Below are 22,621 nucleotides of genomic sequence, written 5' to 3'. Positions count from 1 at the left end.
TCATATACAGTATGGGCATAAATGAAGAGAAGATTTCTGAGATAGTATGTTTGGGCCAACAGGTTTTGATAGGTATACCTTTACTTCTCACTCACATTAATGAATTATGAAAAAGTGCTCATCTTTTTTTGTGCTCTAGGGACACTGGTCTTATAATAAATAAATTGCTTTTCCAACATGTTCCCCAAATGTAGCCTTTAATTTAGGTCCTTACATACTCCGTATATTCCTCTATGGATATGAGCACTAGCAGATTCTGACTGAAGTAAAATGAAAGTATTTTTGAGAATGAATTTATGTGTTTGAAGGAGAAGGGTAATTTAGGTACCATTTATGTGTTTCAAATTTTGAAAATTGAATTAAACCCATTTTTCATCAATTACAGTACTGCCAAATTTGTCGAAAGGGAGATAATGAGGAACTGCTGCTCCTTTGTGATGGCTGTGATAAAGGCTGTCACACCTACTGCCACAGACCCAAGATCAGCACTATCCCAGATGGGGACTGGTTCTGTCCTGCCTGCATAGCAAAGGTAACACTCCTGTCAGCATGAAGGGGCTGGAGCAAGTGACTGGTTTATTATATGTGGTAGAGTTACAGGTCTACCAGTGCTTTTTTCGGTGAAAATAATGGTCTATATATTTTATGGGGAGCTCTCATTAAATTATGAAATCAGTAGTTTTATTTAACTTGTATTTTAGTAGCAGTAAAGGCTATAGTTTTATTTGTTCTAAACTATGGGCTTTTAAATGTAAGTCGTTCAGAATTTTCATGCTTATTCAATACCATAATTTTTCATTGCTTTTTTAAAATTTATTCAGTATTTGTCTTTGAAATTTCATCATTAAGTGTTGACAGATCAATGTGTCAGGTTCTGTTTCAAAAGAAAAATCAGAGAAAAAAACGTTGTGATTTTTTTTTTGTATGTTTGTATCAGTCATTTAGTAATGGACTAATGTACTAATGTTTGTCTAAATGTATGCCAACTTGGTTGTTAGGAGGTATTGTTGTACTAATTTGAATGCCAAGTGCATTTGTATTGTCACAAGTTGAGAGCCTAGGTCATGAGTACCAGGAATTTCTGCAGCCTTATTTGTCTTCAGAGAAGAGCAAAAAGTGAATAATCTCTAATATTAAATATTTAATTTATTTTGGTGCTTCTGTTTCTGATCTTCATTATTGTCTATCAGTGTTAACAGAGGTTTCTGTAATTTCTAGGTTATTACTTATTTCAGTTGTCTCTATTGTAGGCAAGTGGTCAAACTCTAAAGATAAAAAAACTTCAAATTAAAGGTAAAAAAAGTAATGAACAAAAGAGAAGCAGGAAATTAGCAGGGGAAACAGAGGATGAAGACTCTGCAACTACAAGCGTTGCCTTAAAAAGAGGAAAAACAGACCCCAAAAAAAGAAAAATGGATGAAAATGTTTGTGTAAGCCAGTTAAAGCAAGAAACTTGCACTGCTGTTAAGAAACCTAAGAGAGATGGAGACTCCAAGGACCTGGCTATATGCAGGTAAAGTGTCAGATGCTAAATTTAGGGGTAAGTCTTACTGAAACAAGTAGTACTTGATCCTTTTTCTGTCTGTTCTGGGAAACAGGAATGCTGTTCTTTGACAAATGTACATATCTATACACGTGTGTGTGTGCATACCTGCACACACGAGTGTCTCGTGGGACAAGAGCGAAGGCCAGCCCCGGTAGCGGTGGCACTGACACCTCTCTCAAGGGTACCGAGGACAGTGTCCGCTGCAAACGGGCACACTGAACCATCTGCTGTGGCAGCATTGCTGCTCAGTCAAAAGGGACACTGCTCAGCCTTGTCACACTCCTGCAGTTTTGACTAAAGTCAGCTTTAGCAGCTGGTTTGCAAATGGTTTACACCGAGGATCATAGTTGCAGGACCATGTTTTCTTTAGGAATGTTGATCATTGAATTTCATCTCACATGGGTCGCCTGGAGAGAACTTAATGCTATATTAGTTACTTCGTTGTCTGTCTCTATGTACATTGTTCTCAGCCTTCAACAGGGCGCAGAATAAAGTTTTCCTTTTGTAAAGTGAATAGTTTGGCAGTTCATAGGAATTCATGTAATAGTGAAAACACTGTGAATGTATGAATAAAATATAAAAATACTGATTCAAAACCTTATCTTATTTAGTATGATTCTCTCAGAATTGGAAACTCATGAAGATGCCTGGCCTTTCCTACTTCCTGTAAACTTGAAACTTGTTCCTGGTTATAAGAAAGTTATTAAAAAACCTATGGACTTTTCTACCATTAGAGACAAGCTAACTAGTGGACAGTAAGTAAACCTATTGTAAATTGTACTTTACATTTTAAAAATATTTAAACACTGAAATACAATACATGTTTAAAATTAGCCAAACTATATTGTTCTGCTCTGACACATCTGTGATTACTTTTACAGTCAAAATAAAAATTCTTCATTGTATGCTTTTATCTTTGCCATATCCAAGTGAAATAGCATGTTGGATAGGAGAATGTGAGGAACTGGCTGAAAAACAATAAAACTGCCAGGTCAAATGCACCAAAACAATCAAAAGGAACCTTTTTTCATGGAGACCCCTTAGTGTTATTGCGTGTCAGAGAGAACCAGCTGTGTAGGCTTTAAGCTTCTGGAGTCCCTGTAAATGATGTGGCTGTGGAGGGCAATGCCAGCTCTGTTGTAGGTAACACTCCTGTAATGGTGGTTAATCATTTTATAGTCCTAAAATTAAATTGCATGGATTCTTAGAAGAAAAGACCACACTACATGCCTCTATGTACCTTCCCTGCTTGTTAATATCCCTATGCTCTAATGAATCTGTGAAGATGGACCCTCTGCATTGTTGGCTCCACACAGCAGCTTCCCTAGGATAGCACAAGAAGCTTTTCAACCTCTTCAGACTTTTCCTTCCATGAATATGAGATTTAAATGCTCCCCATGTGTTCATATCACTAGACTTGTAACTTCTATGATTTTTAATAATTCCTATGAATATTGGAACACTCTTTGGGCCATTCAGGGGTATGTTCAGGATAATAAAAAGAATTAGCAAAGACAGTGATTACAAGATTATACGGGCAGCCTTTTTTTGCACACATTTGTTCCTCATTTAGATAAATTAAGCTCTACTCAACATTTTGAAAGGACCCTGAATGCAAGAATAGATGCATAAATGAAAAACAGCCATAGCATTTTAGCTAGAAAGCTGTTGAAGAGTGGGAGGAATTTGTTTTCTAGAAGTTTGTTTTCGAGTATAGGCATGAAATTCTACCTTACAAAACTTTTGAGGAAAATAACAAAACAGTGACAAGAGAGTATTTCCTTTCACTGATGTTAATTTTCTTGTTAGAAATTCTAATTTAAATTCTTACTTAAATATTTTCTCATTTAGTTGAAATATTTTTCCTCTGTGATTCTCTGTGTTCCAAAAATCATTCACTTTTTTCTTCTTTTTAGGTACCCTAATCTTGAAGCATTTTCGCTGGATGTCAGGCTTGTTTTTGACAACTGTGAAACTTTCAATGAAGATGATTCTGACATAGGCAGGGCTGGCCATAACATGAGGAAGTATTTTGAAAAAAAATGGACAGAGATTTTCAAAGTGAGCTGAAGCTACTAGGACTCTTTTTTTTTCTTTTCTTTTTTTTTTCCTTCTTTTAAATGAGGACTGATAAGACCAGCAATGTGAACTATATTTACATGGAAGTGCAAGGCACATACGTAACTAATTTTTTCCTTCAGAATATCACGGAGTTGTGATACTAGTTTTAAAGGCTTCACTCCTACAGCAACCATGGCCCCTTGGTTATTGGATTGTGTGTTTTAACAAACTAATTTAGGTAGAACAGGGAAGCACACCCAAAGAATTTCAAAGAAAGGGGTGTTATAGTGCAATAGCAATTTATCAAAACGCACTGAATATTCAACCACCAGAGCTCTACTTGGGGAAATGGTTCTCTTTTCCCTTTCAATAAATATCTATTTTTCATTTTTTTTACTTTGTAGTTTATTTTTTAGTGAATGTATTTAATTTTATGAATTATTTATGATTATACAGCATTCAGAATCTTCGTTTTCTGTGAAAAGGAAGAACTAGAAAATTGCTTTAAATATTGAAAATACAACAAGGAATGTTTTAAAATATAAAACAAAGCCAAGTAAAACTGTTTACACTGATGTGCTGTGAAGGCACTAAAAATTAAACTTTACTGTAGAGTTACAAGTACATTTATATATATGTTGCTGCATCACTTGTGTAGTTAAATTGTATTTCAAGACAGTGAAGAAAAATTGAGACATGTATATACTGTTCATTATTGTTTATATTAAGTCTTGTTTTAAATATGTATGATGTGTACATATTGTTTGCAGACATTATTGTTTATGCCTTAGGAGGATGGTAGCATTTTATTTTAGTCTTAAGGTAATTATAGCTCTATGGCTTGTACAGTAATTATCCTCTACCAACACTGTGGAGTCTCCTTAATCTTGGTAGTGCCTGCCTTTAAAACAGGGTGTAGGGGATATTAGTTTTCCATTTTTCTATTTTGTTATATGATTTCAAGCCCCCACGGCCTCAAATCCAAGTATAATCATTATTTGTATCCATGTGGAAGAAAATTGTGACAATTTCCTACGCACACAGTATTTTTTCATAGAAACATTTCCTCCATTTGCCTTGCCACAGAATAACAGAAGAAGACATTTGTAACCACTGTGTTTTATCTACTGTGTGTTGTGGTGGCCTGTTGGGGCAAATAGATCGGAATTTTTTTTGTACTAATGTAAGAGTACTTGAAGTTTTATTTAAAAGAAATGTTGTGGAAAGGTAGCATTCTTTTTCTTTTCCCTTTTTAGGAGTGTTATTTTTCACTAGTATGTGTGGCACGGATACAATAAAAGACTGTTTTGCAAACCAGATTTTCTTGACAATTTTAATACTTCAGGTCCTATGTATACAGGTTTTTTGGTTTGGGGTATTTTTTAGCTAATATCTTGGGAGTCTTGCATTTAACATTGAGTTCTTTTTATGATGCATCTAATTCTCTTGGCCATTTAATAGTAGCTCATAAGGAAGCAATTGCCAAGCAGTCAGAGAGAAGTTCCCTGCCTGTAAATAATGGAGGTGTGCAAGGTTGAGATCACTGTCCTTACAGACATGGAAATGCACATGTTTGGTCATGTTCCTGAAAACTGCTGTCCTTGTAAGGTTCTGTCCCTTCTTTGGCCTGTAGAAGGGCATTAATCATACTCCTTGCTCTGACTAAAGAAAATACAGAAATTACAAACAGATATTGTGGAACTGCAATATCTGCGTTTCTCTCAAAATAATGTTGGGGTGTTGGTTTTTGCTTTTAAACTAGGTCTGCCGTGTTTGAGTCTTAGTGCCTATTTTTTAATTAATGTTTCCATTGCTCTCCCCAGAATATCTTGTTCAGTAATATTTACTTTATTACAAAGTTCTGTTAGAATAATCTTTATTACTTTGAATAAAAAAATCACATTTGGGTGTCAGACAGTCTTACATGCTAACGTGAACTTCCACACTGGCTGCTCTGTGCCTTTTCATGACCTTTCTGAAGACTTCAGTAAAGAGGTTTGCTGACATGTACCAGAGATGTGAAGATTAATTAATGTTTTGAATTTATGATGGTAAGCTTGTAAGAAGATGTTATAAATATGCTTAGGTAATTGAGAAATCTAGTTCTTCGATGATTTTTTTCAGATTTTGTGCTGGTTTATGCTTTCTCTGCAATACTAGACCTGTTAGTTTTCTGAAATATCAGACAGGTCACTAGCTACACTACATATAATATCTATAGTACCAGTTGCATTTTTTTCAGTTTGTATCCCAATTCAGCTGAACAGCAAGGAAGGTGGCAACATCTGCTCCTAGAGTGATGACAGTGAGACAAGCATCACCTCTAACTTGACATGGCCAGTGTATCACTTTCCTTGCTAACAGCCAGTGTCTTCATTTCTCTTGCAGTAAAATTAAATTTACAGGAAATATAATATTTGAATAGCCAGCTTGAGTCATGCATATTCCCTCATAAATCCATAGAAAAGAGCAGGGATTTAACCACTAGAAAAATGTTGGTAACGTTTCCTCTTTGCTAATTTTCCCTCCTGTTGATGTTTGTATGTTTTCTTAAGAGGAAGAATTTTCCAGTGTGCTGATACTTTCTGAACAAACATGACCAGTCTTAGTTTACAGAATTCATTCTGAAACTTTCAAACTTACTATTTTATAAATACTATAATGGTACTCAATGAAGAATGCTATGGTGGAGTGTGAGTACTCTTTTGTCTCTTGTAATCTCTTTGGCAAAAATGGGATGATAAAAAAGCAGCTGAAAATCAAAATATGTATCTTTAAAGAGGTCTAAAGCCTTCTTTTTAACGGTGGTTGTCACCTAGGATTCAGAACAGTGAAAGACCAGGCTTCAGCCGTGGATCACAGAGTGTGCAATCAAATAAAATGCTATAAAACACGGAAGGCCTGTTATTTACGGACTGCTTCCTGGGCGCAGTGACTCCGAGAAAAGTGACTTTGTCTCCCTCAAAACGTGTAGGTGCCGGCTAAACAATTTATTATGTGTAAGTTGCTGAGCGTGTGTGTGAAGGCGGGGGGAGAGGGCGATGGTGTAAGTTCCCTGACGGCTGCCGGGCCTGGGGGAGCACTTTTTGCTGGAACTCCCCTCGCTCTGCTCGAGGGCCACGCCTGTGGCGGGCGGAGGCCGGGCTGAGGCGGTCACCGCGTCCATCTCAGCCGCAGAGCGCGGCCCCGCTGCCCGCTCGGACGCGGCTGGCGCGCGGCAGTGCTCTGACGTGAGGGCGCGGCAGTGGCCAGGATGGCGTCCGGCCCCGCCAACGTGCCACAGGCGCAGGGCTCGTGCCAAGGCAGGCATAGCGCCGGCGGCCGTTGTGCGGCTCCGGGCCGGAGCTGAGGCGCGGAGGGCTGAAGGTCGCACGATCCGCGCCCACGCCGCCTCGGGGCCGGGGCCAATGGCGGCGCTAGAGTGAGAAACGCAGCTCCGGCTCCCCCCGCGGCCGGCGCGCAGTGGCGCGGCCCGGAGCGCACCGTGCCGGGAGGCCGGGGAGTCCTGCGCGTGCGCAGCTCCCTGGGCCGCGCGGGGTGGCCGAGGCAGGAGCGGCGCGGGCGGGATCCCCTCATGGCCGGCCGGGGGCCCTGACTGGCGGCCGCGGGGTCATCGCGCAGCCGGGCGGGGTCTTGTTTACCCGACACGTGCCACCGGAGCTCGGGGCGGCTCCGCCGACCTTCCGAGCGGGTAGCGCGTCCCGGCCGCGCTGCCGGCGCCATGGGTTGGGTGGGGCTAGGCTGCGGGAAAGAGCAGTAGGGAAGCGGCTGCCAGCCGTGTCGAGAATTGCTGCAGCTGTTCCCGTGGGCCGGTGCTGCTGGTTTGTGGATTATGAGAAAAAATACGTAATTGCCAGAGATGATGCTGTGGTGCTGAACATCTCTCTGGTGACGAATGCTCCCGCTGCTCCTAGCTCCCTCAGTCGATTTATTGATACTGAAACCTCTTGTTCTTAGGTTTGCTTTTCTGCAGTGAGCTCCTGAAAGTCTCCTGACAGTGAGATCAAGGTGCCTTTTTCAGCTCATCTTTCCAGATGTTAAGTTTTCTCTGACCTCGTCAGAGGTTTCTCGTAGTTGAAGAAAATACGTATTTTCTTTCTGCAGCTATGTTATTGATACTTCTTCACTTGTTTAATAGTTTTAGAGTGGTAGTAAAAGTGAGCGTCCTGAAGCTAAAGTAGGTAGTATTCAATGATCTTGTCTTTAACTAAATCGGTGTGCCATACACTGTCTGAAGAGAATGAGTATTTTTTCCTTACATATGTACCTTTGTGTCTGTAGGTTATATGTATGTACCTCTGCATATGTGTGCATACATTTATACATACTTACATGTCCACATACATACAAACGTGTGTGTGTATGTTTCTATGCAAAAAAAGTGTGAGTATAAATAGTTTTGTTCACAAATGCCTCAGCACTGAAGTTATTATTCAGAATGAAGCACTTATCTAAAACAGCAGACTATTATATAAGTTAACTCAATACAAATAGTATTTCTGGGTTTTCATTATAAACAGCTTATAAGAGCTATAGGTACTTCGTTTTGGCTTTGTGCATTTATTCTCAAGGAACTTGTCTGTGATCTGCAGCACGGGGAATAACTGGTTGGAATGTACCTCTTTGGGGATTTCCTGGACCTCAGCAGTGTAAATCACTTGTCTGATACAATTTAAACTGGTTCTAGAAGTTTTACATCCCGAAAAAATGCGTGTGAAGTTCACATTGCCTTTTGTTGTTCTGTGTAGCAGCAAATGCAATTTCTGGAGAGGTTCCAATGCTGATCACACACTTAATATTCACGTTTTGACTTAAATGTTTTAGTCAGGCTGGTCAGACTTTGGATTGGCAACACAAGTATGTGGTGTTGCGCTGATGTTTTGCCATCAGTAGCGTTGCTGTCTGTGAAAGTAAGCAGAAGGGAGCTCTTGGAGAAATTCAAACAAAAAGGGAAAGGGGGCAAGTGAGGACAGGTACACTGGGAGGACTACAGAGAGGTCTTTCGGGCAGTCAGGGGTTAGGTTGGGAAGGCCAAGGTTGGGCTGTGAGGATAGTGAAGCCCTGGCACAGGGTGCCCAGAGAAGCTGTGACTGCCCCATCCCTGGAAGCATTCAAGGCCAGGCTGCATGGGGCTTGGAGCAACCTGGGACAGTGGAAGGTGTCCCTGCCTATGGCAGGGGGTGAAACTGCATGGGCTTTAAGGTCCCTTTCAACTCAGTCTGTGATTTTATGATTCTCTGCTTAAACAATACTAGGTGAAAATCTTGCTTTGCAAATATGTTTTTCTTTCCTTTTTTTCCCTTCAAAAGTTGTCTTGCTAAGGTAGTATGTTTCATTTACGAAACAGGAAAATTAAGTCCGTTTAAATCTTTTTCAGATTTTTTTTTCAAATGGCGACATTAATTCACACTTTATCAGATCATAGCGATGATGTCAGTTGCTGTGCCTTCTCATCATCGTGCTTGGCTACTTGTTCCTTGGACAAAACGATCCGCGTTTATTCTTTGAGCGACTTTGCGGAGCTGCCGTACTCGCCTTTGGCAGGCCACACGTACGCCGTGCACTGCTGCTGCTTCTCGCCGTCGGGGCGGCTGCTGGCCTCGTGCTCCACGGACGGCAGCGCGGCGCTGTGGGACACGCGCGACGGCCGCCGGCTGGCCGTGCTCCCGCAGCCCGGGGCCAGCCCCGTCCGCGTCTGCCGCTTCTCTCCGCAGGGCCCCTACCTGCTGGCGGGGGCGGCGGACGGCAGCGCGGTGCTGTGGGACGTGCGCTCCATGCAGCTGTACCGGTGAGTGCCGCCTGCTGCCTGGCAAACATTTGTTCCGAGGTGAATATAGTTCAAGCAGTATGCTCTGTGGTGTACGAGATACACCGTAGACTTACACCACTGATGAATATCGCAACGAAACGGGGATAGGATTTAGATGACCTAAAGGTTTTCGATAGGAGAGGGAGAAGTGCTAAGTAGCTTTTTGGTTTTTTAAGTTAAACAATGCAAACTCGAGAAGCTTTAATTTTTACAAGGTTATCGTACATCTGAATCCTGATTTTTTTAAAGTTAATTTCATTGATTTAACATGAGATCAGGATGCATTGCACACTGTATGCATCCGGTTTCTAAGGGTTGGGTCAGCAAACTGTGGTACATAATACACAGTTAGTGTGACTGTACTATGTGCTTTATATTGCATTACACATGGCAGCATAAATTAAATGTTTAATTATTAGGAGTTTGGTGTCCAGGAGGGTCTTAGAAGCTTGCTGGTAATCCAGCAACCAGAGTTTGGAAACTATGGACCTGTCCTGAAACTGTACATTTTAAGACATCAAGTGACTGAAAGAAGTATTGGGGCTAAATAGGTTAAGCATGACAGCATTTCACATAGGTTTCCAAGAAACATTTGAAGCAAAGCAGATGAGTATATTTATTGGTGTTGCATAGTTAAAGGCATGAATCTTAGAACTCTCTTCAGAGTCCTCCTTTACATCTCTGTCTTTCAGTGAATTCTTTAGGCCAGTTGTAATCTGTACTTGGGCAAGACGTTATTTAGGTTTTAGGACTTATTATCCTACTAAATTACTCTCTAAAGTTAGAAAAGTAGTTAAGAATTTGAGCCAACTGATGTTTCACTCGGGATTGAGGGAGCAGCTGTTTCTGAAGGACAGAAGTGTTTGATGTTGGTAGATCCCTGTCAAGCATGTCCCTCATTTTGTGGCCTCTTTGCCTTCCACAGCGGTGATTTATGTGGGAAACTGTGCAGTTTTTCAAAATGATTGATTATAGTTACTTGAAATTTTGTAAATCTGGAAATTTGTCCATAAATTGTCCAAGATTTTTGCCACCATGTTTTTTCTAGTACATAAAGAAACACTGAAATGGTTTGTGGTAGTAAAGAGGTACTGATAACCTGTTTTTCCTAGTTTTATCTTTCAGAAAAATTTAGGAAGTTCAGTCATTAGTATTCTGAAATCTGAGGGTTTGAGACATTGAGAGTGAAGAGATCTTTTTCTTTTTTATTCAGAATGCTTGTTGCTGAAGGGAAAAACACAGAAATATGAAAACAACATTTCTTACAGTTGTATGTTCTTAATACATGCAGTGGTGCATATTTTAGACCTACATCCTAATTTTCTTCTAGTTGAATGGTGGATGTATAATGACTACAAAGAAATTATATTGTTATTACAAGCAGAAATTATTCTGCTTTGGTGTTTTCATTGTAGAGAAATAAGAAAAAAATTTAACATTGTGATCCTATCCCCTTCAACTACTAAAGGTTCATTTCAGAGTGTTAACAGGCCAGAAGAAGTCAATCTATTTTGGGATGTGCATGTGTGTATGTATTTTCAGCTGATGAATATTTTTATTGTGATTTGTAATTGCAGGTAGGAAAATGCACATGTGCTGATTTTAATAGTTGAAATCAGTATAACATAGAAATCCTCAAAGTACTTAAAAATTATGTAACAGGAAGTTAGTTAACCATCTAATGTCAATCTGTGGTCCTCTGTTTCTTTGAAACAGTTGATTGTGTTGATGCTGAAAATGAGAAAACATTTTACTACACTCTTTTGTCAGTTGACTAAATATATGGATGATAATTATAATAAAATTACATAAAATTTGTTCCTTATCTACTCAGCTGTTGTAATTGACAGTTCAGATTGTGAAGTAAGGTGGCTATTTAAATAAGTTCTATGGTGCCTGTAAACAACAGGAAAGAAGTTGACTTGTGTGGATTTCTTACTGGTCTCTATTTCCTGTTCAGTAGTAAGTTACAAAACTGGTATTTGGCCTGCAAATTTTAAATGCATGCACAATGCTATTTATTTTATTGTTGCTTTCAGAGCAGAGTCAGCAACTTCTTGTGTGAAAGAATGAAATTTGTAAAAGCTACACTAAAGAAAAAGGATTCTACATATAAAAATGGGAAGCACTGTAGTGAAGTTGATAATATTCTTAATAAAAGAATTAAGGGAGACAATGCTTTTTAGAAAGTCGTGGGTCTGATTAGTGTGACATCGAGTAAAATTTGACTTGTCTTCTGTGACATTAAGCTTGACACCTCTGGCAGTAAATAAAATTTCTGTCAGTAAAAGAGCATTAGCAGCTGTTCTGCGAAGAATGATGGCAGAGTAAATAGTTCTGTGATTTCCTCCCCGCACTCAAAGACTCAGCTGTGCACGCTTGGCTGGATCTGGTGTCCATTATAAGGAGTGAGACTCTTTCCATTAACTTTAGGTTATCAGATAGTGTAAAGGACATCAGGTTGACCCCACTTCCTTCCTGAGGGTTGACCACACTTCCATATCTGCTAGAAATTTTCTTTGAAGGTCAGTTTTGCAAAGTGCTTTGGCTGACTTGATTAAAATACATAATTTATTTTCCATCTTGCTTTCTCTTGTGTTCAAGTGGTGCAAAATTAATCCTACATCATAAATCACCACGTATACCACTCAGGTACACCTTATCATACGGGCTATTAGGTGTTCTCTTTTGTCTCTAAAACAGAAGAATTGTCAGTATTTTTTCCCCCTTGTTTATGTACATGATGTAAATCTGTGTTAATTACAGTTGTATATTTATCTTTGACTTTTAAAATGTATCCTGCCATAGAATTTTAACAGTGCATTGTGCCTTTTAAGTGTTAAATCCATGCAAATTGTCTTTAGTTTCAAAATTATTTTATCACTCAGTTAAAATTATTGCCTTGGGCCTCCATCTAATATTTTTCCTCCTGCTGTCAAAGAGCCAGTCTGGTCCCTGCTGCAGAGCTCATTTTGCTCTCCTTTCGTAGTTGGTTTGAGTTTCTTTTTCCTCTGTTAGCTAGTTCCAAAGTGCAAACCATAGAAGAGTTTGGCTTATTGCATCAGACTGCATTTGAGAGGTCACTTTGTAGAACCTTACCTACTCTAAATTCAAATCCTGTGTACTCTTGTTTTTCAGATCTGGGAAAGTTAAAGATGGTTCTTTGATGGCTTGTGCATTTTCTCCCAATGGAAACTTCTTTGTCACTGGATCATCTAGTGGTGATTTAACCATTTGGGATGATAAAATGAGATGCCTGTATAATGAAAAAGTACATGATCTTGGCGTTACCTGCTGTGATATTTCTTCACATCCAGTATCTGGTTAGTTATTCAACTCATCAGAGGAGGATCTTTTTAAAAAAGAGATGTTTATTTCTCCCTAGCTCTTGTTTTTGTATTATTTTTGCCATTGGTGCTCAAGATACAAATGACCTTGTGATATTTTGGAATATTCTGAATATTCCTAAGTAAAGGTTGTGGTCAGGTTGGTGGCAAGGAATGTACTAGGTCAACAGACAAGGTGATAACTTTGAGTAGCTAATTGCCCCCATGGCAGACAAGGGTGTCAGGAGATGCAGTGTTTGGTTACCATTCCCACTTGTCTCTGTCATACTTTGGGTCCCAAGGAGCAGGACTGGATTAAAACAGTGCAGAGAGCTGTAAATCTAATAAGCTAAATGCTTGAACTTTGGAATATGAACAGATAGGCTATTTTCCTGCACCTGACTTTGTCATTTAGAGGAATCTAGGGAAGTAACGAGCCCAGAATCTCCTGCTTTCCACTAAGATGTTAAAAAATCTTGGAGCTGTTTTAACATTTGATCACATAGTCATTTGCTTCTAATGGAGGTTAGGAAATTGGGAAGAAATCTCTTTGTCAGCTTTAGGAAGTAATGAAGCAACTTCACTTAACAACCTTGTGTGTATACTTTTTTGCTTTCCAGATCTTCATAGACATATTTAGGCTTTTGTATTCAGAATACACAAGCTGCCCTTTCAAAGGCCCCAAAAGTTAAACCTGAGCAGCCACTTGCATCTTCAAGTGCTGAACCTGGCAATAAGTACTACTGTGCATGTACCACCATGTCTGAGGAGGTGATGCAGAGCAGAAGAAAACAGGAGAGAAGCAGTGGGAAAGAAAGCAGGAGGAACCTGAGGAAGAAGGATGTGAACATACACTTCAGAACAGAGAATTAGTGATTGACAATACCAAATCAAACAAATATATGCCCTCTGAAAGGTGTAGGATCTTCCTTGATGAAAATACTACACAAAAAACTCCATCATGAACTAAGAGTTGCATCTGAGAGCAAAATATATGTTGCAGCTGAAACAGATCAGAGTGTAATTTCCACCACTGCATTTCATATTGAGATTATTCACTTGGTTTAAAAATTACAGCCTTCTGCCAAGATAAACAAGCAACAAAGCAGGTATTTCCTGCACTGTGGATTTGTTCTGGCTGATTTCTGATAAGTTTTGATTTTTTAATCTATATATTATTGAAAGTCAACATACTTCCTTTTGTGTGTTGCTGTTTAGTCATCAATGGTTGAACCTTTGGTTGAATCCCAATGGTTGGGATTTTTGCCAGATTTAATACTTTATGAAATGCATACAAGTAGTGCTTATCCAGAACAATTATAGATAGTTTTAAATTGAGACTCTCTTTACCTGCTTAATTCAGAGCAAGTTTTGGTCCAGAGTGTCTGATAGGTTCTTTGTGCTTTAGGCTGTTATAGGTGGTTTTTCTTCTGCCTTTGAAGTGGATTCAGTCACAGTTGCCTAGGAGCTCATGGGATCTAGAGCTGTTGTGGTGGAGTTTGGTGGAGTTTACCATCTTAAGGGATATAGGTCAGGTAAGGAATAGAGGGAGGCTCTTGAACTGTAGGAAGGCAGACTTCCAGCTCTTCAGGGAGGTTGTCAGTGGGATCCCTGGGGAGACTGCCCTCAGGGACAAGGGAATGGAATGGAGTTGGCAGATCTTTAGGAAGGTCTTCTACTGAGTGCAAGAGTCAGTAGAAGACTGAGGATGTGCTTGCTTGCTTGCTTCCTTCTTGCTGCCTATTAAACATCTTCATGAAGATATTAAATAGCACTGTTCCCTATACAGAACCCACCCACAGACACCACTGGTCCATTGGGACTCTGAGCCATTCACCACTACCCTGAGGCTGCAACCATCCAACCACTTTCTTATGCATCTAACAGTCCAGTCATGGAACATGATTCAGAAATGTTCATAGCCACTGAATCCAGAAGGGAAAGCTATAAAACTATTGTTGTATTTCACACTTAATGCAGTATTTACTGGGTGTTTGGCTGACTGCAGTCATGAAATGTCAGTTTATAAAAGTGAAAAGTTGAATGTGTAAAAGTATGAAAATTCCCTGTCAGATACTCTCAAATTTTGTATGTGGTTAATTTTGAGAATTGCGCAACTGTAGAAAAAATGGATACAACCATATAATTTAGATTTAAAGACCCTAGTGGTATAATCAGAGGATTCAAACATTTCCCACCAAGAAAGTTTAAAACATGAGCACAGCTCTGGTCTTAATCTCCTTATTCAGAAAAGAGTATAATGATACCTATTTCTTATGTCCAAACTGTTTTAGAACTTCTGCAATGATTTTTATGCTGATGTACTTTACTGATGTGCTGTTATTTTCAATGTTTCTGACTCCCATGTATGTATTTTAATTTTGTCAGATAGTGAAAATGGATTCAAATACTTCCAGATGGCTTCCTGTGGACAAGATAATCATATCAAACTCTGGCTTATTTTGCTTGCAGATTTCTCAGGTTTGTATAAAAATGTTTTTTGGATTTACCAGTGTCTTAGGTCTTTAGTGACAATTTAAATCAAAAATCAAATTTGTGCTACAGGATTCACAGCCAAACTAACCACAAATTGAAAGTTTTCTTTTAATTATTAGCTGGAGAACAGCTAAGGCATTCAGCACTTTGTGATGCTGTGCCATGTAGATTTTATTTAGCAATCTATTTAACAAGTATTGTCAGTAAAGATTTTAAAAAAATTCTACTGTGGCCTTTAGCAGATTGATAGGTTAAAACCTCTTAATCTGCCTGGCCAGGGAGAGGTTTGTTTTCATGTTTCAGTATATCCTGGGCCTTGAATAAGAGCTGGAGAAAAGAATGTTGGCTCCTGCAAAAACTGCAATGTAGAGACTAAGTAAATTACCAAAAATATCTTCAGTGGGTGCTTTTTTGTAATCTCCTTTATAAAAAAGTGTGTAAGCATTAATACTGTGTGTCCAGATACACGTTTAATTATCTAAAACCTTGTGAGACATGCTAAGACTACAAAGTGATAAAGTTTGAGATATTAAAAGGGGAAGTTGTCTCTGTGATCTTTTTATCCCCTTATTTTGTAAACAGTATGTCACAGAGTCACATCTTCGGTAGAGCTTTGGGCTTCTTAGAGCAGCTTGTGTTATACCTTGTCAAATATAGCCATATGTAATAATTTACCTTTTTGGTTTTTTAGGTGTTCAGTTAAAATATAAATGCACACTGAATGGGCACTCTGCCCCAGTTCTGGCTTGTGCATTTTCATGTGATGGACAGATGGTAGTCTCGGGGTAAGCAGCACCTTGTTGAAATATCAGGCTGTCCAGGTTCATGCTTTAATATTGTAAAACAGAAAGTTCAAAAGAGTTAAAATTTCTAAATATTTATTACCAATAATTAGGGAATAGTTCTGTGACCTCTAGAGCTGTTGAAGTGTCTTTACAATCAGTCTGTGTCTTGTAGGTGACTGAGTTTGAAATCTTGGATTGTGGAGAAAGTTAATGAAACACTTTCCTTTTCCTTCTCTGCATCACTTTCATGTCAATGTATTTTTTTAAGGTCTGTGGACAAGTGCGTCATAATCTATGAAACTGTAAGTATAGCATAATACCAGAGGATATGTTGGGGTTGTCTTTAAGTATAAGTTTCTTCTGCAGTGTCGTAGCAATGAGAAAATACTAAAGAATACAAATTATACGAAGCCAAATGCTTACTGTGCATTTGGGGGCAGGAGGGGAAGGAGTCTAAGGAAGAATATCTCCTGAGAGCTGATCAATCTTTCTCACTTTCTCTTTACATTGTGAGGATTTGTCAGTTGATTTCTCTGCAGCAGGGTGCTACTCAATTAATTCCACACTTACGAGTGTTACAAGATTCACATTGAAGCAGAAGGATTTTTTTCTTATCCTAACTTTAGCTTTGCTTCCAAAGCATGGAAGACTGTAACTTTTGACATAAAATCAGGAATGGTGAACATAGAAATTCTGTAGTTAGTTATATGTAAAGTGCAAATAGAAGCATAATAAAGAATTCAAGAAAATTTTTATATTAAGCACAATGTCTTTAAAACCTATTGTTTAAGCATTTTCTATAGTAACGTTATCTCCTTTATGATTCACCTGTAAGTGATAAATATACCTTTAATACTTTATAGTATTAAAAATAATAATTTTGCTGAAAATGAAGGATGAAGAAATTTTAAACTTCTTCAGCTTGCTCTGCACATTTGCACGATTGTATTGATACAATTTTTAAATTAGCATTAAAGTTTTTCACCAAAATCACTAATACAATATCTGCAAAGTTTTTGGCCCAGTTATTTTAGTAGTTTAGACAGGTATATAAGATGTCCTCTAGAGTTCAGAAGCCTCAGAAAATTGGAAGATGAAGGAAACCACAGCCTAAATATTTCTTAATACTGTTCATCAGCTTTTGTGGCCTTAGGTTTTTATCAAATGGGACAATAACTTTTCTAGGTCTGAAATTCTCCTTTGGATATACTCAAAACCTGCCTGGACACCTGCTCTAGGTGATGCTGCTTTAGCATGATCTGTATGATCTCCAGAGGTCCCCAACCATCCTGTGATTCTGTGGGGAAATACAGGGACAATAAACCTTTGTGAGAGGGAGAGAGATTTCAGCCTATATTCGGGAACTTTAATCATGTTGGACAGCTCAAAATAGTGGAGTGCTAACTGATCAATTAGTGATTCAGAATAATTTTGCTCATCTTTCCAACCTGTCTGTACCTGAAATGCTGTTTTTCTTAGGAGGGAAAATCTTTCCATAATAAGTTAAAACTGCCAAAATTCAGGAATTTAATTTTTTAGTTAATATTTAGTGGCCAAATAGAGAATAGGCCAAATAGATGTGGTTAAGTATTGGTCCAATTGAAGGCTTGTGAGTTGACCCCCACAATGACCCTTTTGGTCATTTCTAATACAAGATTTATAGAGGAAATGTCTTTATCTACACAACCAACCAGCCAATATGGATTTAATTCAGTCAGTGTTTCCAGCACTCTTCTCCTTGCATGTTCCACGCTGGCTGATTGTGCAGGGGAACAATGCTCCAGGGCATCAAATAGGGGCTTAAAGCAGGAAATTCAAGTTGCATTTCTGATTCTGCTGCTGATCAGCTTTGTCGAAGTTGTGTAACTTCTCTGAAGGTACCTTCTGTCACCTTTCAAGAAGCAATATTCCCTCTTTTGAAAGGAAGCAAACAAGTGAAGAAACACTTTTTTTATTCTTTAAGATTTAAAATCACAAAAACTGTTTTACAGAGTACTGGCAATACCCTTCATACTTTGTCTCAGCATACAAGGTAAGAAACCAGCATGATTATTCTGTTTCATAAATAAAAGAAATCCTTTTCCAATGAATTCTCAGACTTTTTTTATTTGTAGATACGTTACAACTTGTGCTTTTGCACCACGTAGTCCTTTACTTGCCACAGGCTCAATGGATAAAACTGTGCACATATGGCAGCTTGACCTTAAACAACCCTGTGCAGGTCAGTGTGTGAGGTATTTGAAATCTGTTCTTTTAAATTCAAAACACCTTCTGAAGATGCAAAAATCCCTCATTCTTGCCTGCACTTAATGTGTAACATCAGGATTGTGTGCATGCTTTCTATCTTCTAAATAACCTGACTAATGCCCAGAAGAGGTATTCTCTTTTTGTTGTTTTGTAAAGAAAAAAATACTAGACGTATCTTAGTTTTATTAATTTGGTCTATCTGTTTTTCTGATATTTGCAATTGCTTATTTTTTGGCATTTAAGAGGTGAATGTTATTGCCAGTGTTGAAGCACTTCTTGGACACCTGTAATTTGTGACGAGTTGCAAATATGCTAATTGCAAGCGTAATTGTCAATTAGAAATGCACCTTACCAGTTGTTATAGGTGAAAAACTAATTGTACAGATGACATTAGTGCTGTTATTATAGGATAACTAGTGGTACAAATTACACCAGTACCTCAAGTGTGTGGAACAAAGGTACATTTTGTCTTTTTTGAAAGCACAACAGTAAGTTTGGATTTTGGTGTGCCTTCTAAGGATGTGCAAGGTGATTCCAGTGTCTGCTAGCACTTTTCTGGTTGTTTGTTAAATTCAAATTTGACAGAAGTGTAGGCATCTAAGAGATTAAATTCCTCTAAACTTTGAAAATTGACAGGTAAAAGGTAAACCCAAATTACTGCCCTCCCTCACAAAAGAATCTCTAAGAAGCATTTGTTTTCTTAGTTGAAGAATGTATAGTACTGAGAACACTTAAAAACAGGATCTATTAATGACATTGTTTCTTTGAACTGAGAATTTCATTGTTGTTTGCTTTTGGGGGGGCTGTGGTGAGGTTTTTTTTTTTTGTGTGTGTGTGGGAGGGAGGATAGTGTTGTTTGTTTTTAATTTGGGTTTGTTTTGTTCTTTAACTCTTTTTCATTTTCAAAGGAGGTACTGTAGAAAATGAATCAAAGGTGGCTATTGAGGACTGGTCAGAGGATGATGTTTCAGCCTGGCTCTGTGCACAGGATTTAGCAGACTTTGTTGGACTTTTCAAAATGAATAATATTGATGGCAAGGAACTACTGAATCTTACTAAGGAAAGTCTTGCTAATGAATTAAAAATTGGTAAGAGTATTGAAATCCAAATAGTTTTTAATCTCTAGAGTACTTTGAAATGTTGGAATGAAAGCAAGTTAGGAGTTCCATACATGGATTTTTTTCCCCCTGAAATGCCTTTTTTATTTCATTTCCAGGGTTGTTAAAAACCCCTTTATTTTACATTGTCCACAGTATTCCTTTTTTTTGTGTGTGTTTGCTTATACCTGGAGACATACAATCCACTTCCACTAATGATACTGTTAAATGGTCTTACCTGATTTTGTTTCTGTTTTCTTTGATCTTGTATTATTAAGCTGTGGAAAAGGAATTTCAGCTTTTCTCTACAATTCATGTTTCTCACTTTGGTAAATAGGGTAGTCCATAGTTTTTCCTATAGCTGTGCCTCCCCCTGGCACTGCTCTGTGCCCAGGCCAGCCCCGCAGTGTCCCGTCTGTGCGAGGTGCACAGCTGTGCCTTCCCCTGGCACTGCTCTGTGCCTCCCCCTGGCACTGCTCTGTGCTCTGTCCGTGCCCAGGCCAGCCCCGCAGTGTCCCGTCTGTGCGAGGTGCACAGCTGTGCCTTCCCCTGGCACTGCTCTGTGCCTCCCCCTGGCACTGCTCTGTGCTCTGTCCGTGCCCAGGCCAGCCCCGCAGTGTCCCGTCTGTGCGAGGTGCACAGCTGTGCCTTCCCCTGGCACTGCTCTGTGCCTCCCCCTGGCACTGCTCTGTGCTCTGTCCGTGCCCAGGCCAGCCCCGCAGTGTCCCCTGGCAGGCTGTGGCTGCGGGGCAGCGCTGCACTCACACTCTGCTGGTCAATTGCACGGCCCCCAGGCCACTGCTCTGCCATGGCTCTGCTGCACCTCCACTGGTTTTACTGCTTGTTTTCATTACTACCCAAAGTTCCTGTTGCGCAGCAGGAGACAGAACCTGTGGCAGAGCTGACTGCAGTGGGAGCCAGGGCTGGCTGCAAGCTTTTGGTTTAGGGGGTGGTGAGATGGAGCTATGTCTCCTGTAACATAGATGCTGACTATTCCAAGACCTGACCTCTTTGCCTTACCTGCTGTGCTGTCCACTTCATGTACAAATAATTTTTCAGAGTCTCTAGGCCTGCGCAGTAAAGTTCTCCAGAAAATTGAAGAACTGAGGATGACAATGACCTCGGTTTCTGTTCCTGATGAGTTCCTATGTCCTATAACAAGAGAGCTTATGAAAGATCCTGTCATTGCCACAGGTATGTCTCTACGTGACACGGACTAAAACTAATTACTTGAGGGTAAAGATAGGCCCATTTTTGTATTCTCACACCTATTTAACAGCAGACCTAGAAAGATAAGCTATTCTAAATAGCTGTTGCAATAAACCAGAATTGTGATAAATGTTTAATTTGCTGAATTACAGGTCTGATATGGAGAAAAATACTGTATCAAGCAACTCCCCTCCTTTTCTTAATGTGCCTCCCTTTATGTGCCTTTGTAAATATAATTACAAGCCTAATTACAGTGTTGGCTCAGTAAATGCAAAATGGAAGTGTGCATTCATTGGGGGAAAAAGGAAACAAACAAACCAGCCTCCCACAAAAAAGCAACAACAAAAAAACCAAACAAAAAACCACCACCAACAAAAAAACCCCACAAAAACAACCAAAAAACTCCAGGCTCATTTCTGTGCTTAGCACACTCCTATAAATGCAGCAGTGATTGGAACTGTGATACTGTGATATGTCAGCAGCATAGGATGTTATGGAGTTAAAACATTTTATAAAGACCTATTGTTTTGTAGTTCTATTCTTGGGGGAGGAGGGGAAGGGTGAGCATACAAACATCAGATCAGTATTTTTTTTTTTTTTTGTTGCTCTGTAAACAGTAACTAACTTCATCCAGTTCTGAGGTATTAGGCAGACTTCTGAGAAGTAAAACGGCCAAAATACGAAGACATTTGCTAACTGCTGGAGTGATAGCTGCTTTATTCAATAAGGAGTAAGGAGACAAGAGGAGGGGCATAGGGCCCAGGCTTGTATTCTACCACAGGTATTCCTGGGGCCTAATTTTTGCTCTTTAAGGATCAGATGGTTCAGCTACAAACTCTAAGAGCCAAGGTCCTGAACCCGGGCAGATGGTGAGGGCTCTGCCCAGGCACAGCTCAGGGCTGGGTCAGCCAGGTGGACAAGGCCCCTGTTCAGCAAAGCAGAAGGCTTTAGCTGTGTTAGGCAATTGATGGTAATGAGCTTTTATTTCACATTATGGATCATTCAAACTGAAAAGAAAATCGTATTTAACTTGTGCATAATATATTTTGGTGCTTTGCAGGCAGAGATAGATATATGAAACTAGAGAGAACTGTTTATATCCACAGTAAAGATTTCACATACGGTGTACTTATTCTAGATCTCAATTTTCCTGTTTGCATGTGTTTATTTCCTTACTTCCCTTTTACATTTAAACTACACAGTGCCACAGTGCCCAAGCCTCTGTAATATGAGCCTGTGTTGATGGTTTCTTTGCAGATGGCTATTCCTATGAAAGGGAAGCAATGGAAAACTGGATCAGCAACAGACGATCTAGTCCCATGACGAATCTTCCTCTGCACTCTCTTACGCTCATACCAAATAGAACACTAAAAATGGCCATTAGTCGCTGGCTAGAGACTCAGCAGAAATAGTTAAACCACTTAATCTTGAAATTGTTTGTTAAAATTAATTGAAATTTTATGCAGCTGGAGGAATTAATTGTATCAGAAACAAATGGAATGCAAAACTTGTATTTCTCTTCTATCTGTGGCTGGTTCAACCTTCACTGGTGGAAACTCCCATAACAACTTTTAAGTTCCTGGTAGTTCTACTTTGTGGTATTTCTGTTTAAGAATCAAGTACTCAAACTCAGTTTTTCAAATAAAATTTTCTTACACTTTTTACTATGTTTATGAGTTTTGAGTGTTCATCTTGCCAAGTCAGTCTTTCAGAAGGTAAGAAATAGCAAAGTACAGGATCTGTATTTCTTTTTCTACTCTAACAAACCAAAATGTGTCTTTCTCTGTTCCCCACTACTGGACACGTAGTTGGAAAAGCTGGGAGAGAGTTTCTCCTGTAACCATCAGGGACTGCATCTCATCCCACAGGTATATTAATAATCTTTATTTTGTATGGAAAGAGTACAGTAGCTGTGCAAAAATAGAACTACAGGACAAGACTAATATGGGACTTGTACAAAATACCAAAGAAACAGTAAACAATAAATAAGCTAAAGTGTAATGATACAAACTGCAAAAGAATGTGTAGAGCTGGGTACAGCTGTT

At 39.3% G+C, this 22,621-nt stretch overlaps 2 protein-coding genes across 3 annotated transcripts in view; both read left to right on the top strand.

The window, feature by feature from the left end:
• Positions 1-4,926, top strand: part of BAZ2B (bromodomain adjacent to zinc finger domain 2B) — an 83,052-nt gene extending 78,126 nt beyond the window's left edge. Inside the window, exons 33-36 of the mRNA XM_054277670.1 lie at positions 386-532; positions 1,251-1,513; positions 2,158-2,301; positions 3,463-4,926. Of these exons, the coding sequence (XP_054133645.1) occupies positions 386-532; positions 1,251-1,513; positions 2,158-2,301; positions 3,463-3,616 (708 nt within the window). The 3' untranslated portion in view covers positions 3,617-4,926. The remainder of the gene's footprint in view (positions 1-385; positions 533-1,250; positions 1,514-2,157; positions 2,302-3,462) is intronic.
• A 2,240-nt stretch (positions 4,927-7,166) lies between these two features.
• WDSUB1 (WD repeat, sterile alpha motif and U-box domain containing 1) lies at positions 7,167-22,596 on the top strand. Of its 2 annotated transcripts, XM_054278542.1 has the most exons (11): positions 7,167-7,615; positions 8,985-9,395; positions 12,555-12,739; positions 15,131-15,223; positions 15,930-16,023; positions 16,292-16,325; positions 18,015-18,055; positions 18,138-18,244; positions 19,179-19,358; positions 20,427-20,561; positions 21,834-22,596. In XM_054278542.1, exons 2-11 carry the CDS (start codon positions 8,998-9,000, stop codon positions 21,986-21,988), a joined length of 1,422 nt encoding a protein of 473 aa, XP_054134517.1. In that variant the 5' UTR covers positions 7,167-7,615; positions 8,985-8,997; the 3' UTR covers positions 21,989-22,596. The 2 variants fall into 2 exon arrangements, with proteins under 2 accessions (XP_054134517.1, XP_054134518.1); XM_054278543.1 differs by lacking the exon at positions 8,985-9,395.
• The last annotated feature ends 25 nt before the right edge of the window (positions 22,597-22,621 follow it).

The sequence above is a fragment of the Melozone crissalis genome, unplaced genomic scaffold (assembly GCF_028551555.1).
Source record: "Melozone crissalis strain CALT ecotype California unplaced genomic scaffold, PUWL_Pcris_2 ptg000023l_1, whole genome shotgun sequence".
NCBI lineage: Eukaryota > Metazoa > Chordata > Aves > Passeriformes > Passerellidae > Melozone > Melozone crissalis.
This window is presented reverse-complemented; position numbering and strand designations above follow the sequence as displayed.

What these genes read in the sequence shown, in the direction of transcription:
- WDSUB1 (XM_054278542.1), top strand. Translation starts at nt 8,998, where the DNA reads ATGGCGACATTAATTCACACTTTATCAGATCATAGCGATGATGTCAGT. An exon ending in GCGTCATAATCTATGAAACT is followed by an intron (nt 16,326 to 18,014) that starts GTAAGTATAGCA and finishes ACTGTTTTACAG; the next exon opens with AGTACTGGCAATACCCTTCA. An exon ending in CCTTAAACAACCCTGTGCAG is followed by an intron (nt 18,245 to 19,178) that starts GTCAGTGTGTGA and finishes TCATTTTCAAAG; the next exon opens with GAGGTACTGTAGAAAATGAA.